At 44.1% G+C, this 18,220-nt stretch overlaps 1 protein-coding gene across 1 annotated transcript in view; it reads right to left on the bottom strand.

Moving 5' to 3' along the window:
* The window catches only part of tmem164 (transmembrane protein 164), a 62,917-nt gene extending 48,590 nt beyond the window's left edge, over positions 1-14,327 (bottom strand). The window contains exons 1-2 of the mRNA XM_084319667.1: positions 13,480-14,327; positions 6,262-6,311 (exon numbers count right to left, since the gene is read on the bottom strand). Of these exons, the coding sequence (XP_084175793.1) occupies positions 6,262-6,311; positions 13,480-13,989 (560 nt within the window). The 5' untranslated portion in view covers positions 13,990-14,327. The remainder of the gene's footprint in view (positions 1-6,261; positions 6,312-13,479) is intronic.
* Between the last annotated feature and the right edge of the window lie 3,893 nt (positions 14,328-18,220).

The raw sequence follows: 18,220 nt of genomic DNA, 5'->3' as shown, positions 1-18,220 counted from the left end.
TTAGGATTTTCTGAACAGCAAGACATTTTCTTCATTTCAGAGCACCTCGGGTTTGGTCACGGCGGGTCACATTTAACTATCTAACTAAATGAAATATATATTCAGTGTCACATAAGGTGCAGTATGCTTCAGGTAGTGTATTGTCCTCCTTGGGTTCCTATTAGTCCAAGGTCAATGTCTGGCAGCCGTCGCTGCCCCCTGTTTTGGAGCCTGGAGGCCGCTAGTCACGGCCTCCTGCCCCTATTGAGCTGCCGCTCTGTGCTCAGTGATGCAGTGAGGCACAGTGATGCATTGTATAGTCTGATGGCTGTTGGAATGAAGGACTTCCTGTGCCGTTCAGTGCTGCATTTGGGTAGTGTGAGCCTAGCACTGAACATGCTCCTCCTGTCAGCCAAGTCTGTGTGTAGTGGGTGGGTGGGGTTTTCCCTGATGGCCTGGAGCTTAGCAAGGCTCCTCCTCTCCGCCACCCTCGCTAGAGAGTCCAGCTCCACCCCAACCACGCTGCTGGCCTTCCTGACCAGCTTATCCAGCCTGGTTGTGTCCCCTGCTCTCAGTCCGCTGCCCCAGCAGGTCACAGCGTACAAGAAGGCGCCCGCCACCACCGACTCATAGAACATCCTCAACATCCTTGTACAGGCATTGAAGGATCTCAGCCTTCTGAGGAAGTAGAGTCGGCTCTGGCCCTTCTTGTATAGTGCCTCTGCATGTTTTGACCCGTTCAGTTTGTTGTCGATGTGCACACCGAGGTATTTGTACACCTCCACCATGTCCACATCAACTCCCCTGATGGAAACGGGGGTCACAGGTGCACTCCTCCTCCTCCCCAGCTCCACAACCAGTTCCTTGGTCTTCGCCACATTTAGCTGCAGGTGGTTAAAAGAGTTAATGGCCCTACCTTGCAAAGAGGTTTAAAGAGAGTATTGTATTGGCATAGGTTTCTATATAAAGCAACAATTAGAGATTTCCCAAATGATCTCACTTCACTATTAGAGTAGACATCTGGACCCTATAGAACATGTTCCAATAATTGGCTCTTACACTTAAAGCACAGGTCTGGAGTCTGTACTGAATTTGGTAAATATGCTTTTAGCTTTACCACACCACCATAATCTGCTGTTTTAATTGTACATACTCTATTGTGTATTATATTTATTAAGTTTTGCATTACTTGTATAGTTATTGTATTTATTACTTATGATTGAAAATGAGGGCTTGCCCTCAATGAGTTCTGGAGTTGAAATAAAGAGTGACTGAATGGATCTCGACTTGGTGGATGGAAGCACAGACAAACACACAAATGGAGACACAGCGAGGTTATGTTACTAATCTTAGATTGTTAGAAGCCCGTATGAATCATTAACGGTTGGCAGCGTGTCAGGACAACAACAACGTTGATCTACTGCTGGCAAACTTTGAACTGGCTGTAGGCGTTTCGCCTCATTTAAATATCAGTTCAGTTGTTTTAATGCAGTCGACCAGATCCCAATGTAGCCAAGTTTGCTTAGAGGTGCTATAAGTGGTATTTTCGTTGTTAAAATAAGTGTAGCAATACATTCAGACAGCCATCACTGATATAGTGTTTGGTCAGTAACATGGGTCTCCCAGTCCCCCCCTGCTCTGCAGTAAAACACAAAATACATTTTCTGGTATCCCTTCCCACTTTATCCAATTAGTTTCGATTAGTATTCGAATAGTTCCCAGTGATTATCGAAGTTCCCAGTGATCGAATGGCATTTTGTGCGTTTAGCTCATCCCTACTTTATCCATAAAAGCTCAAACGTTAGGTCTCTCCATAGGTTTTGTATGCGGCTCGTCTTAGCTGCTAGAAGACGTGTCAGATGTGCCGGCGTTATACTTCGTCCGTTATCCCTCCAAACAAGAAGAGCCCGAGTTCATCTCTGGTCAAAGCCAAAGATCACTGCCCTGATAATAGACCTCATCATGTGGTCCTTATGACACCAGACCCTGGTGGCTCTTCCTCCTTTACCGTCGTTAGTAGGCGAATCCTACACATCTGACAATATCCTAGGTATATGTTTTTATATCCATAATCATTTATACATTGTGTTTTCAACGTTTCAATAGGCCGCATGGTGGTGTAATGGTTTACACTGTCTCCTCACAGCACGGTGGAGTAATGGTTAACACTGTCTCCTCACAGCATGTGGTGTAGTCGTTAACACGTCTCCTCACAGCACGGTGGTGTAGTGGTTAACACTGTCTCCTCACAGCACGGTGGAGTAATGGTTAACGCTGTCTCCTCACAGGTGGTGTAGTGGTTAACACTGTCTCCTCACAGCATGTGGTGCAGTGGTTAACACTGTCTCCTCACAGCATGTGGTGTAGTGGTTAACACTGTCTCCTCACAGCATGTGGTGTAGTGGTTAACACTGTCTCCTCACAGCACGGTGGTGTAGTGGTTAACACTGTCTCCTCACAGCATGTGGTGTAGTGGTTAACACTGTCTCCTCACAGCACGGTGGTGTAGTGGTTAACACTGTCTCCTCACAGCACGGTGGTGTAGTGGTTAACACTGTCTCCTCAGCACGGTGGTGTAGTGGTTAACACTGTCTCCTCACAGCACGGTGGTGTAGTGGTTAACACTGTCTCCTCACAGCACGGTGGTGTAGTGGTTAACACTGTCTCCTCACAGCACGGTGGTGTAGTGGTTAACACTGTCTCCTCACAGCACGGTGGTGTAGTGGTTAACACCGTCTCCTCACAGCACGGTGGAGTAATGGTTAACGCTGTCTCCTCACAGGTGGTGTAGTGGTTAACACTGTCTCCTCACAGCATGTGGTGTAGTGGTTAACACTGTCTCCTCACAGCACGGTGGTGTAGTGGTTAACACTGTCTCCTCACAGCATGTGGTGTAGTCGTTAACACGTCTCCTCACAGCACGGTGGTGTAGTGGTTAACACCGTCTCCTCACAGCATGTGGTGTAGTGGTTAACACTGTCTCCTCACAGCACGGTGGTGTAGTGGTTAACACTGTCTCCTCACAGCACGGTGGTGTAGTGGTTAACACTGTCTCCTCAGCACGGTGGTGTAGTGGTTAACACTGTCTCCTCACAGCACGGTGGTGTAGTGGTTAACACTGTCTCCTCACAGCACGGTGGCAGGTGTAGTGGTTAACACTGTCTCCTCACAGCACGGTGGTGTAGTGGTTAACACTGTCTCCTCACAGCACGGTGGTGTAGTGGTTAACACCGTCTCCTCACAGCACAGTGGTGTAGTGGTTAACACTGTCTCCTCACAGCACGGTGGTGTAGTGGTTAACACTGTCTCCTCACAGCACGGTGGTGTAGTGGTTAACACTGTCTCCTCACAGCACGGTGGTGTAGTGGTTAACACTGTCTCCTCACAGCACGGTGGTGTAGTGGTTAACACCGTCTCCTCACAGCACGGTGGTGTAGTGGTTAACCTCACAGCACGGTGGTATAGTGGTTAACCTCACAGCACGGTGGTGTAGTGGTTAACACCGTCTCCTCACAGCACGGTGGTGTAGTGGTTAACAGTCGCCTCACAGCAAGAAGGTCCTGGGTTCGATTCCCGCTTGGGGACCAGGTTGCCGCATTGCCAGGTACCCAGGTGGGGTATCTTCCGGTGCCTTTCTGTGTGGAGTTTGCATGTTCTCCCCCCGTGCTCGCAAGGGTTTCCCCTAGGCCTGCCACGATAACAAATTTTGCTGGGCGATTAATTGCCCCCGAAAATATCGCGATAAGCGATATTATTGCGACCGGTTAAAAAAAAATTTGAGAAATTTATTTCCCAAAACTTTTATTTTGAAGCCCACCGCTCCGTCTTTTCCGGTTTAAGACTTTTATTTTGAAGCCCACCGACCGGACCGGAAGTATTGTTGCGATTATCCTAGCCGACAACTTGTCTCGTCTGGTTGTGTTTTTTAGTTTTAACGTTAGCTACTAACGTTAGATGCAGCTACTACAGGCAATCAACGATGAGGAGGACTCGTCAAAGCCGTATATAATAGAATAGCTGTGGTGCGTAGGCACTGCAGCACGACTCGAAAACGACCCGTTATAATAAATTAATTCATGTTTAACTTGTCCCCGTCTCCAGTGCTTTGACTAGCCCCACCCGTTCATTGTAAACAATGATGCATGTAATTGTATTAACGTTATTCTGTGTTATTCTAACGTTACACTACAAATAACGCTACTTGGTTAAAAGGAGCAACACTATTGAGAAATGTAGGTAAGCTAAATATGTGGCGTTGCTACTGCCCCACGGAGCTCCCGTGCTGTGCTCTGTAGTAACGCCAGCGGCCAACCCACACGGAGAGTGACTGACAAGGGGCACTGGTTCCGCCTCATTAAAACAAACGCGCAAATAGCAATTAATCGCGCCCGTCAAAATCATTGCATTCATTTTAATTATCGCGGCAATTAATCGATTTATTGCTTATCGCGGCAGGCCTAGTTTCCCCTATCTCAAAAAGAGATAAACCCAGTGAAAGAACATGCAGTACAGGAGCACTTGGATTGGTCCCCGGGGCGTGGCCCCCACACCACAGCCCATTTCTGCTGCCGGCTGCCCTTGGGGGGGAAGGACGACGGGACGGGTCAAGCGCAGAGACGAAATTTTAATCGGCCCCAAAAAGAAATGCATGTGTGTGTTTCCTAGGCGTCGCCCATCACAGGTGTGTGTCGCTGCATGACCACGTTGCAATGTGTGCTACGAATAAAGACTTCTTCAAAAGACCAGTTTAATGTTTAATGCCTTTCATGCATTTAGTATTTTGCATCTGCTTAGTCTGTGATGCGATGTTGGGTATACTAGAAAACAGGCTTCTCTCACAGAAGGTTAAAGGTCAGCGAGTTCCCACCCAATGTAATAGCCAGGCCTTAGTTTGAGAGCGGACTGAGGCTTTAACTTCGTTTATTGCACCAACGATTGCTATCTTGAGGAACATCTGGCCGCTCCCGCTATCCTTCACTCTGGCCTTTTCTCTCCCACTTCTCACTAACGCTCTCTCTCTTTCTCCCTCTCTCTCTCTCTCTCCTCATCTCACTTCTGCCTTTAAGCTTTTTAGATTAATCACGTGGAGTTAATGGGAAGATTGTGTTTCACCGAAGGATTTTATGTCTTGTTAATGTTCCAGTTTTTAAAAGCCAGATTGCTAACTAACCCTGAATAACCGGACATTGCAGAGAATGCACTGACGCTGGTGACCTGGTCTGCAGCGCTAAGCTAGTTTGCATACATATACATGCATATAATCCTTCTATATACCTACATATAACCCATAACTCTGTATACCGTATGTATATATATATATATATATATATATATATATATATCCACATCCGTCTGTACATGTGGATATATCCTTTTTAGATATCTGTAGATACCATCTCTATATCTGTACATGTGTAACGGATGGTACCGTGAAGCGCAGAGTCACGAAGGACTTCAGATGTTGTGAAGTGACTGGGGTGAGTAGCGGTACTATGGGTTAAACTCACTCTCATCCTCAAAAGACACATAGACAAAGCAGTGAATTCACCTCTTGGTATAGCGGTCTGTGCTGTTGCCCGCGGCGTGGGAAAACCCGGGTTCGAAACTCCCTCGGGGCATCCAAGTTTAAGGTGACGATGTCACAAGCAACCGTTACACATATCCCTTACCTACTCTTACTAGTTACGCTCCTGGCCAGTATGACTTACGACCATAGTGTCTTTATACCTGTATCACTGTACATATTAATACTATAACTCTGTACATACATCGGATTAGCCCTATTACCCAGTAGAACTCATTTATATATTCTATACCCAGTTTCATCACCTGTACATTGTATATTACTATTGCACTTTACATTTGCACTCTGGTTGGATGCCAGACTTCTTTTTGTTGTACTGTACTTGTGCTGTATGATGACACTACATTTGAATGTAATCTAATCCAATCTAATGTAATCTAAGGTGAATGTAAATGGTAAATGGCTGCATTTATATAACGCTTTTATCCAAAGCGCTTTACAATTTGTTCCTCACATTTTACACATTCACACACGACGGCAGAGGCGACCATGCAAGGTGCCAACCTGCTCATCGAGAGCAGTTAGGGGGTTAAGTGTCTTGCTCAAGGACACTTCGACACGCTGCCCGGGAGGAGCGGGAATCGAACCGGGAACCTCCCGATTACCAGACGACTGCTCTACCTCCTGAGCCACTGTTGCCCCCCCCCCCGAATGTTTGAGACATGTTATGTCATGATGGTGGAATCACAGTTACTCACCTGAATATGACCATGGCTGTTTTACACGGTGGGCAGGCCAGCAGGAAGATCTGATGAGAAAGAGGAGGAGTCAGAGTAGAGGAGGAGTCAGAGTGCCGTCGCCTTCAACTTAAGATTCAGACCCGTCTTCCCGAGGACTCGATTGGCTGATTTCCACAAGGTCATTCAGGGTTCACACGCTTTGTGAGAAATCGTTTTCCAGGACATTTCCACAGAACTTACTCACAAACGGTCATATAATTTACCAGCAGGTCTAGTATCAACACATTTAACCCTGGTTTTATTCCTCCTTTCGTAATGATGCAGGTTCATGATGAAGTGACTTACGTTCATTACAGGTGACTGATAACTGTCTCAGGTTCATTACAGGTGACTGTTACACCATCACTGATAACTGTCTCAGGTTCATTACAGGTGACTGTTACACCATCACTGATAACTGTCTCAGGTTCATTACAGGTGACTGTTACACCATCACTGATAACTGTCTCAGGTTCATTACAGGTGACTGTTACACCATCACTGATAACTGTCTCAGGTTCATTACAGGTGACTGTTACACCATCACTGATAACTGTCTCAGGTTCATTACAGGTGACTGTTACACCATCACTGATAACTGTCTCAGGTTCATTACAGGTGACTGTTACACCATCACTGATAACTGTCTCAGGTTCATTACAGGTGACTGTTACACCATCACTGATAACTGTCTCAGGTTAATTACAGGTGACTGTTACACCATCACTGATAACTGTCTCAGGTTCATTACAGGTGACTGTTACACCATCACTGATAACTGTCTCAGGTTCATTACAGGTGACTGTTACACCATCACTGATAACTGTCTCAGGTTCATTACAGGCGACTGTTACACCATCACTGATAACTGGACAATAAGGTCCTCGTCATTAGCAACAACTCCTGTGTGCCAAACAATTCCTTGTAAATGACATACGTAGTACAATAGTGAAGTAACATTGTGCTCTACGTTGCTGTAAAACTCAAGATTATGTACTTTTTAGCTGCACAACATGTTTTGTACTCATTACGGTTAGGAATTTACAGCACTTAAGAGGAGAATAAGCAGAGCGTGTCAAATGTCATGGCGTCCAAAACAAAGGGGCCACATATTGGGCGGCACTGCTATAATCCTAACAGTCGAGTTTTCAAACTAAATTTATACACACCTAGGTTTACACAGAGGATCTGAGTGAGGGGTTAAATACACACATAGGTTTACTTTACAGAGGATCTGAGTGAGAGGCTAAATACACACCTAGGTTTACTTTACAGAGGATCTGAGTGAGGGGCTAAAATACAATTAAACATTTCCAGGATATTTGGACATTTTAGTCAATTTTCCAGGTTTTCCATGACTGGAAATCTGGTCCCTGCATGTCCAGGTGTCCCAGGGCGAGTGGGAACGCCGTCATTGTGAAATCATGTGCAGCATTTTATTGTGGAATTATTTCCACATATGGTTTGTTCATACTGTATGGGTAATATGACGATGCCTGAAGCTGAGGTTGTCTAAAAAAAGTAGTGGTGCACGATATATCGGCCGCCGATATAATATTGGCCGATATGGCCGTTTTTTTTACACATCGGTATCGGTCCGATATCAAGATAGGGCCGATATATATATATTTTTTTTTAAATCTTTTTTTTCTTCTTTTTACATGTTTTGGCCTTAAATAGTTTCAAAATATCAGTCATTTCTGAAAATAAGTTACAAAAGTAAAAAAAGTATGCGTTTTGGAAAATAGCTCTTTATTTGATTATCATAAAAAAGTGTTTTCTATACAGAGATATCGACATCTGTAAATATCGGTATCGGCCAGAACAGCAATATTAATATCGGTTATCGGTATCGGCCACAATTTTCACATCGGTGCATCACTAAAAAAAATACCTCACAACGATAGGACAACGATGTAGAAAAGTTAAATAACAACAATACAAATAAATGATGAGATGAAGACACAAGATTTAGCTAAAGTAAGTGTAGTATATTACCATTTACATACGGAGATATCTGTGTAATCAGTGACAGATGATCTTCCCCGCCGGTACCTCCCCTCCCCCATGCTGCCATGACACCTGCATTCCCCCAAAAGGAATGCATTTAGTCATTTAGCTGAACGCTTTTACTGTATGCAAAGCGACTTACAAGTTCTGTACAACAAGTCAGCAGGGAGGGTACAACTCTGGCAGCTAAGTGATATTGTTCATCTAGCAGTGCTGAAACTTGAGTGCTACAGTCTTGAGTGCATAGTAGTAAAGACATGTTAGCATAGGTAGTATATATAGTAGTGTAGACTAGACACTAGATAGTAACGTACATAATAGTAAAAGAGAGTAACACTTGACTTGACGCATCACAGTTATGTAGTGAGTTACATAAGCAAGCAGGGGCGACAAGTGGCTGGGGAGGTAGAGCAGTCGTCTGGTAATCCGAAGCTTCCCGGTTCGATTCCCGCTCCTCCCGGGCAGCGTGTAGAAGTGTCCTTGAGCGAGACACTTTTAAACCCCAATTGCTCCCGATGAGCAGGTCGGCACCTTGCATGGTCGCCTCCGCCGTCGGTGTGTGAATGTGTGTGAGTGAATGGGTCAAATGTGAGGAACAAATTGTACCAAATTTGGACAAAAGCGCTATAGAAATGCACCATTTACCGTGTGTAGATCATATTTCAAGGTTGGATGTGTTAGGGCCGTCCTCAGCTAAAGAAACTCTTTGTTGCCTAATAGCCAAGGACCTCATCGACTTTCGTTATAACGCCCTGCTTCTGGGAATAATCTTCAGCTCACGCTGACATCAGCAAATCTGTGACGTCTTTCTTTCCCTGTGCAATAATGCAAACGGACCTCCCTACACCTCGTGAGTGATCACCAGATAATATGTGCTTATCCGTTTTCAGGACTGTCTTTCAGCCCAACTCCCTAAAAAGACCAAACAGACCAGTTAATCAACACCCGCCGGGGGGAACTCTGGACGCCTCGCCGTCACAGCTGTTCGATGGATAATGATGTTTCTTCATGCCTCATTTAAATCTAAGCGAAAGTCTGCTGTAAGCGACGAGATCGGACAGTGCAAACTCTGAAACAAAATATGCCAATTTTCCTGGAGAGTAACATCAGTCACGCCTCCTTTTGGGGGGAAAACAAAAAACGCTGTTTCCCCCGACAGATCGCTACTGTGTTTGGCCCCAATACAAACAGTCTGCAATAAAAGTTTACGTTTATTAGTTTGTTTTGTTACTGCATGGTAAATGGACTGCATTTATATATCTCTTTTATCCAAAGCGCTTTACAACTTATGCCTCACATTAGGGCTGAGCCCAAACGTTCGGACCTTCGTTTGTTACGTTGGCATGCAAATCTTAATTAATGGGTTCGAACCACCACTTTTAATTTTTTTTATTTATTTTACACAAAAAATATATATCAGAATATCACAGTACTATGTTGCGTTACAATAATTCGAAAGTCACACGCGAACACAGTCGAGATGAGGAGGGGTCACCGTTAGTGATGCACCGATGTGAACATTTTGGCCGATACCGATAACCGATATAAATATTGCTGTTCTGGCCCATACCGACATTTACAGATGTCGATATCTCTGTATAGAAAAAACTTTTTTATGATAATCAAATAGCTATTTTCCAAAATGCATTTTTTTTTTTTTACTTTTGTAACATATCTTCAGAAATGAAATCTTCAGAATATTTTTAAACAATTTAAGAGCAAAACATGAAAAAAAAGTTTAATCTTTTTTTATATATCGGCCCTATCTTGATATCGGACCGATACCGATGTGTAAAGAAATTACCATATCGGCCGATATATCGTGCATCACTAGTCACCGTCATACATTATCAGGAAATTAATCAATCATGCAAAAAAGAGAGAGTTGAGTGACTCACACTCACCCGTCTTATTTCATAATACAACGTTTCCGAATGGACTTTGGATTAAACCAAGTGTATGCAGTGATGCTGAACCTTCCCAGCGGAACACAAGTTACTTAACGTTACACAGGTATGTTATGCACGTTAATTAAGCTATGCACGTTTAGCTGGCCAATGTTAAGATAGCAGGAGCCGTCGGCCAACAAATATGTTGTTTCAACAAATGGATTCACAAAATGGATTACCATCCAAACATTATTGAAGCCTCCCGTGACCAGTAAGTACCGTAGGTACTACTACTCTTAATAACCGCAGCAATATGCGCTGCGCTATATGTGTAAATGTGCGCTATGTGCCTAAAGTCAAGTCTCGACACAGTACTGAACCAGAACAATTATTTAGCAGCAAATTTTTTGCATGATTAAAAACTATGGTTCGAACGTCCGTTCGAAAAACCAGGTGGCGAAGTTCGAATCCCAAAAACAGGCTTCGGGGGCACAGCTCTACCTCACATTCACCCATTCACACACAGACGGGCGGAGGTGCCAACCTGCTCATCGGGAGCAGTCAGTCAGGGGTTAAGTGTCTTCGACACGCTGACCGGGAGGAGCCGGCATCTAACCCGGGAACCTTCCGATTACCAGACAACCGCTCTGCCTCCTGAACCACTGTCGCCCCCTGCATCAAGTTAAGTCAAGCAATTGCTTTTGGACCATGGGCGTGTTCGTGCTATTAGGAAAAGGTACTGTACTTTTCGCACTATAAGCCGCACTGGACTATAAGCCGCAGGTGTTTTAATGTTTAATTACCATATGTAAGGGTTCGTGCACAGAGGGGATTGTCACAATACTGTCGGACAAATAACAAGAATTAACTCATTTAGAAGTTGTATTAAGTTTAGCAAATAAGGGAACAGATAAATAACATTTCAATGCAGTAAAAAAAGCAATATTTTCAGGTTTGGTCCACATATAAGCCGCACCGTTATATAAGCCGCAGGGTCGAAAAATGGGGAAAAAAGCAGCGGCTTATAGTCCGAAAAGTACGGTACTTTGATCCATCTTCAGGAGATACACCTTCAGCAGTTGGAACGAGATGCAGAAGACTTTAAAAATGGAAAAATGTACCCCCCCCCCCCCCCCCTCACTACTTTTAAGGACTCTATCACAGAGTTGTTTACACACACCTGCAACTGTCACCTTTTAACTGTAATGTGTCTGTTCTGCTTCATGAATACCTCGACATAGTCATTTTATTTGAATGTGTGTTTTAATAATTTCCCTTACCTCTGTGATGCATGTATCGTCGGTCTCTTTTCTATTCTATTTAATTTGTTGTCCCTTTCCCCCCGTTACCCTTCGAGAGGCCCTGTTTTCGTTGTACTGTACAGTCAATTTAATTGATCTGAATCTAATCTAATCTTTTGTCCTCCCGCCAGGCCGTCATTGTAAATAAGAATTTGTTCTTAATCTTAACCCATTGAAACTGGGAAACACATTTTTGTCTATATGCAGGCTATATAATGCATTATTAACAGGCGTTTTAGGTCTAAATGGGTTCATTTACCTGTCTGGTTAAATAAAGGTTAAAAAAAGAGGCAATTACTATTTCTGGGACTTAAAAAAAGGATAGTTCAGATTTTTTTAACCCCAGCCTTACTTCACTAACGATGTCGTCAAATAGGTAGAATACGTATTTTTTGCACAATCCATGCTGTTCCTCATACTAGGGGCCCGCCAGTCAAGACACAAATTACAGCAAAGTCAATGGGGCCAAGCTCCTGTGTGTACAAGCGGAGTGAAATTTACCCCACAGTGCACACGAAGCAGATTTCAGTTTGCTTCAGTCCAGCTTGTACATGCCCCATTTACTTTTCTAAGATCAGATAAGATATAAGACATTCCTTTATTAATCCCCTTGGGTGAATTTCAGGGGTCAGAGCAACTTTTAAAGAACAGGTTTTGTTTTTTGACTGATCGAAACACTGATAGTGAAGTACATGGTGTCCCATTACGAGTTTCAGGCTTATATTTCAGAGTTATAGGCAGGCAGTTTCAGGCTTTGTGCCGCTCTCCAAGTTGACCAATTTGATGCATTTAACTGGCCTATGAAATACATAACATGTGACACTATGTACAGTTTGCAACCACTTCCTCTGTAGAACATATGGAGACACATCTGGTCAAACTGAGAGCTTCCCGTTTAGAAACTGACATGTGTTTTTGGAAGAATGAACCAATTAACCTCATTGGACACCAGTGAGAGGATACAGCACAGGGCTCTGTTTGTCAGGACTAAAGCAATCTGTGAAACGACGCCTTATATTAGTCAACGGCATGCCAGCTAATGTTTAAATAAATAGGATGATAAAAAAAAACTGTCCTTTAACTTTCAAGTATATATTTATTCTTAATGTATATATATATATATATATATATATATATATATACACACACACACACCTGTCTGTACATACCTGCATATAATCCTTGTTACATATGTCGATATTATATCTATATGATCTGTACAATATATCCTACTTGTATCACTGTACATATCAATACTACAACTCTGTACATATATCTGATTAGCAGTAGCACTATCACTCAGTAGTACTACTCATTTATATAGTTTATGCCCAGTTCAATCACCTGTACATTGTATATCACTATTGCACTTTACTGTTACATTTGCACTCTGGTTGGATGATGCCACGCTTCTTTTCGTTGTACTGTACTTGTGCTGTATAATGACAATACATTTGAATGTAATCTAATTTAATCTAATCTAAGGTGAATGTAAATGGTAAATGTAAAAGTTACATTTGCACTCTGGTTGGATGATGCCACGCTTCTTTTCGTTGACTGTACTTTTTGTACTGTACTTTAATATACTGTCGCTGTATATAACAGAACGACAATGGATTTAATCTCATTTGCTTCAAACGGGGTCTTTAAAAAAAATGCAGATGTTGGATCTGATCCAACTTATATCCAATTTATGATGAATTGAAAATGGGGGACCCTGATGTAAACAAGACGTTAATAAAGTTTTCAATCAATCAATCAATCAATCAATCACTTTACTGTTACATTTGCACTCTGGTTGGATGATGCCACGCTTCTTTTCGTTGTACTGTACTTTTTGTACTGTACTTATACTGTCCCTGTATACTATATAACGACAATGAATCTAATCTCATTGGCTTCACACGGGGTCTTAATAAAATGCAGATGTTGTTGGATCTGATCCTAAATTAGTTGTTGTTGTTGTGACCAACCAAACAAACCACCACCATGCTCACCTGCACCATGGTCATAACGTGGCACGGGTTCAGCAGGTAGATCACCGTCCTGGTGGCGAACTTGAACCCGACCTCCACTCCGAAAGTCATGCACAGGGCGACCAGCAACAGGTTCTTCCCGAAGCAGCCGCCGCCGTCCTCCCTCCCAGTCCCCCCCCTCCGCCGCCTCGCCGCCCGGCCGCTGTCCTCCTCCTCGCCCACCTCGCGCAGCTCCTTGGCCAGGTTGATCTTGCGGAGCGCCAGCAGGATCTCCAGCACGGACACGAACACCACCACCAGGCTCTCGCTCAGCCGCTGCCGGGGCGCCAGGAAGGCGGCGCACTCGGGCCCCCCGTTGCCCTCGAACTTGGGGTCGACGCCGCCATAGATCCAGTCCAGCAGGCTGTACACGTTATATCGGGACATGTTCCTCTTGTCGTGTTGGAAGAGGTGCAGCAGCGGCGCGCAGGAAGAAGACGGGAGAAAGAACGACGTCGACGCACCTTCTTCGACTTCTTCTTGGCGAAACATGAACTGCAGCACGGTCTCCGCTCGCTGGTCGTAACGGAGGGGCAGACATGTATCTCTCCACCACCACCACCACCACCAGCACCAAGCACTTCTTCTGGCCCGAAATACCTTCCTCCTCCCTGAACACTGAGCGTTGAGGGGTGTAGCTAGTAGCTCTGACACTAGCTTAGCCCGCCTAGCATGGAAACTCCACGCTGCACGTCATCCACGTCATGAGCGACACTGACATGTGCAATGGACTGCTTAGATAGAGCAGGAATGTCAATTGCAAAATAGTGCAAATCAAAATATTTTCGCCAAATCGTTAGCCTTAGCTTACCCTTGTTGTTTTGTAAATCGTCCCAAAAAAAGGTGAAAAACGTCATCAGTATGCACCCAAATTATAACAATAAACCCTTTTTTATTTTTTTTAAAGATCCACTGAATGACATTCGGAGTGTCTGTGTGTTTATTACAAGACACCAAACGTTAAAGACGCCTATTTGAGACGCTAAATCGAATTTGTCTCCTATTACTGGTATCAAATTAATTTCGTATAGTCCCTTATTTTCCCAGAGCTGGTGGCGGAAGTAGTGAGGAGCCATGGAAACGCACGGAGCATCCGGGTACTTGCAGGAGTAGGGTCCAGCTGCAGCGCCGAAGAATCCTCTCAAGGGGCAAGCCTGTGGGAGCAACGAACCTACTTTCTATAGAAGCAGCTCGGAGGTGCACGCGCTTCTGCTCACAAAACTTAGGTTGCCCGGAGTGCAATCTCGTCCCATGAGCAACGCAACGCATAGCTGAGTTTATCTTTAGAGCAGGGCGATAGACCACCAGCCCTGATTCCAAACTCTAACCTTAACCGACTTCGAAAGAGGGCGACTTCGAAAGGGGGCCTAAGCACAGCGGTGCGTTCCTGATATCAACTGTGGTTGCATGCACGCTAATGGCGCCACGCGCACGCGCGCTCCTGGTGCGTGCGCATAAATGTCCCCTCGCTTGAACACAGACTACAGACAGTGCCTAATTGCCTCTACGAATGGAATGTAACACATATCATTCACAAGTTAGGTGTGAATGTATCTGAGAACGGGGGGGGGGTCGATCATACCAAAAATGTACATGTACCAAGGCACAATGCCAGACTGCACACAAACGCGTGCGCACGCATCACGAAACCACACTACTGTGTGCGTCAGAGAGCGTCGGTGAAACCAAAAGCATACGGATATTTAAGTAGGTACAGTTACAGTACAACTATCACCATTGCCATCAGCGAGAGAGAGAGAGAGAGAGAGAGAGCGAGAGAGAGAGAGACCGAATTAACTCACTGTTTACGTGGTCCACTGTTGTCCCCAGACTGTTGATGTATATCCAGTTATCCACTCTGTCCAGACTGCATCCAGATTAGCTTGTTAGCTCAACACAACAGTACTGTGATGAATTCAATGAATGAGTGTCTTTGCCCATTTCCGCGTCGAACAGCCTGCAAACTACCTGGCGTTCTATCACCATGCTCTAAGACAAACTCTAACCTTAACCAACTTTGAAAGAGTGCCTAAGCTTAACCGTCGAAAGAACTTGCCGTCACGCTCTAAGACAAACTCTAACGTTACCTAAGTTCGCCTGTGCATCCGACCAAGAACTACCTGGCGCATTCTATCACCCTGCTCTCTAAGCCAACCCGAGAAATGCGGCTACGGAAAAAGTACTGGCATCGCGTCGGCCAATCAAAGAGCGTCTCCGCGAAATGCGGCTATGGAAAAAAAATCTGGCGTCGGCCAATCAGAGAGCGTCTCCGCGAAATGCGGCTACGGAAATTCTAGACGCTGCTAAAGGTGCTCCCATAGTCCAGCAGACTGTACACAGAGCAGACTCCGCGGATGTCCACGCGGACGTCCGCGCGGACTCTTGAGCTTTGATCTCAGCGGACAGCAGACCCACAGGTGCGACGCTCCTATTTTCTGAGGCGAAAACGATTATTTTTTATTTGATATATTAACGTTATATTGTGCATTGGAAACACAAACATACTTAAAATGAGTAAATATTATTCATTTTAAACATGTTTATATTATTTATAGGGCTATAAAAAAAAAAAAAAAAAAAATCTTTTTCTTCTCTCTTTAACAGGGGGGTCGGCGCCCGAGCGCCCCCAGTGGCCAGCCGCCACTGCCCAGGTGGGTACTTATAGCGAGTTGGCGAGTGCAGCGCATTCTGCTAAAATCTTTGCTCAAATCTTACCCTGCACGGAGTGCAACCCCGTCCCATGACCAACGCATGCCTGCCTAAGCATAACCAGTTCGAAACAAGGCGGACATTAATAAAATGTTCAATCAATCAATCCAATAACACACGCTCACTTAAAACAGCGCACATCCGAGCTGCTTCTATAGAAAGTAGGTTCGTGGCTGCCACAGGCTTGCCCAGTGAGAGGATTCTACGGCGCTGCAGCTGGACCCTATTGACTTGCGGTGTGCAGCTAAGTGGCTAGCGTTGCTAAGCTACAGGTCTAACGGTACCGCCGGTACCGGGTAGCCCACCGCAACACTTTAAATACATGTTTTAGATTTAGTTTTTCAGACAATCTCAAATAAATGCGTGGTGGGTTTGGGTGGAAGCAGTGTGTACCCCTAGCGAATCTTGCCTCTTGTGTATTTTTTATTTTATTTTAATTTAATAATATATTTGAATAACATTCAGTCATATCAGTTCACATTTCGTTTAATTTGTATGTGTTCCGTTCATGGTAATGCACAGTTCCATAAAAGAAAAGAAAAAAGTGTTTCATAATCAAAGCATGTCTCAATTTGCACATTCCATGAGCGAAAGGGAGCAGGGAGAAGAAAATCTTATTTTGCCTGCCCCCTTAACAATAAATAAACAATATAAATAGATGGTCTGTCAATTACAATTATTTAACAATCAATACTTACAATAACAAGACAAAAAGAAAGACAATAGTCATAGGGAAACCTGTTACCCATCAACTTCATAAAGTCTAATTGTTCTTTCTTTATACATTTTCTTGAATTGAAAGTTATTTGTACAACTCTTTAAATCATTCTGTAGAGGATTCCAGTATGAAGCAAGCTAAAAAAAAATAAAAAAAGAAGAAAGAAAGCTAAGTTGGATAAAACTAGCTGCCAAGTGTTTAGTCACATAGCAACTAATAGAATGGCATAGAATGTAGCTGCAGACATTTAGGAGATGCGTTGAGTAACATAAGAAGGTTAAACGACTAGTAGATTGATAGCTGGTACCACTACCCAATATAGCCAGCATACTATATAACCTTTACGTCCCGCCCCTCCTGCGTTATTTTTTTCCGTAGCCGCATTTTGCGGAGACGCTCTCTGATTGGCCACTGACATGTGGGCCCAATCGCGTGACGAGCTGTGTCTTTGCAGCCTGCAAACTACCTAACGCCTAGTTTATCACTGGTTAAGCTTAGGCGACTCTTTCGAAGTTGGTTAAGGTTAGAGTTTGGAATCAGGGCTGGTGTTCTATCGCCCTGCTCTAAGACAAACTCTAACCTTAACCAACTTCGAAAGAGTGCCTAAGCTTAACCAGTGATAGAAACAGGCGTCACACGATTGGGCGCACATGTCACATGAAGTGGCCAATCAGAGAGCGTCTCCGCAAAATGCGGCTACAGAAAAAAAATAACGCGCCCCTCCCCTCTGTTTCCGGAAGTAGTTCCAGTACGAAAATAATTGACTTCCGGTTTTGAAGTTTACCCTTCAAAATAAATGCGTGAGACAAAATATACAGTAGTCTCCAGTTCCAGTTTCCACTTCCAAACGCATGTTTTTCTTGTAGAAAGATGAATGGTGCCTTCTTCCACCACCACCATTTAGGGTAATTCTATCACTGGGTGTTGTTTGTACCAACGACCACCAGCAATTTGCAATTGAAACAGCTGTCCTGACATCATACTGCACGCTCACACACGAGCAGCCACTTAACACTTTAACATGAGCGGGCACACACTCATGTCGCACACACGCACACTTATGGCCAAAGGAAAGGACACTTTAAATTAGAATAACAGGAACAGTGTATTGCACTACCAAAGCTAACTAGCATGTCACACATGCTCTGTAAATAACTATGTACAGATACCGAGATGTCACTCCATGTTACCTGCTACCTGTTACTGCACAATGTTGTTTTCTTCTTTTGATTCTATTATATGTACCACTGTATTGCACATCGTTGCGGGCAAGACCACCCGCATTTCATTGTATAC

Source organism: Notolepis coatsorum (genome assembly GCF_963971535.1).
Source record: "Notolepis coatsorum genome assembly, chromosome: 8".
NCBI lineage: Eukaryota > Metazoa > Chordata > Actinopteri > Aulopiformes > Paralepididae > Notolepis > Notolepis coatsorum.
This window is presented reverse-complemented; position numbering and strand designations above follow the sequence as displayed.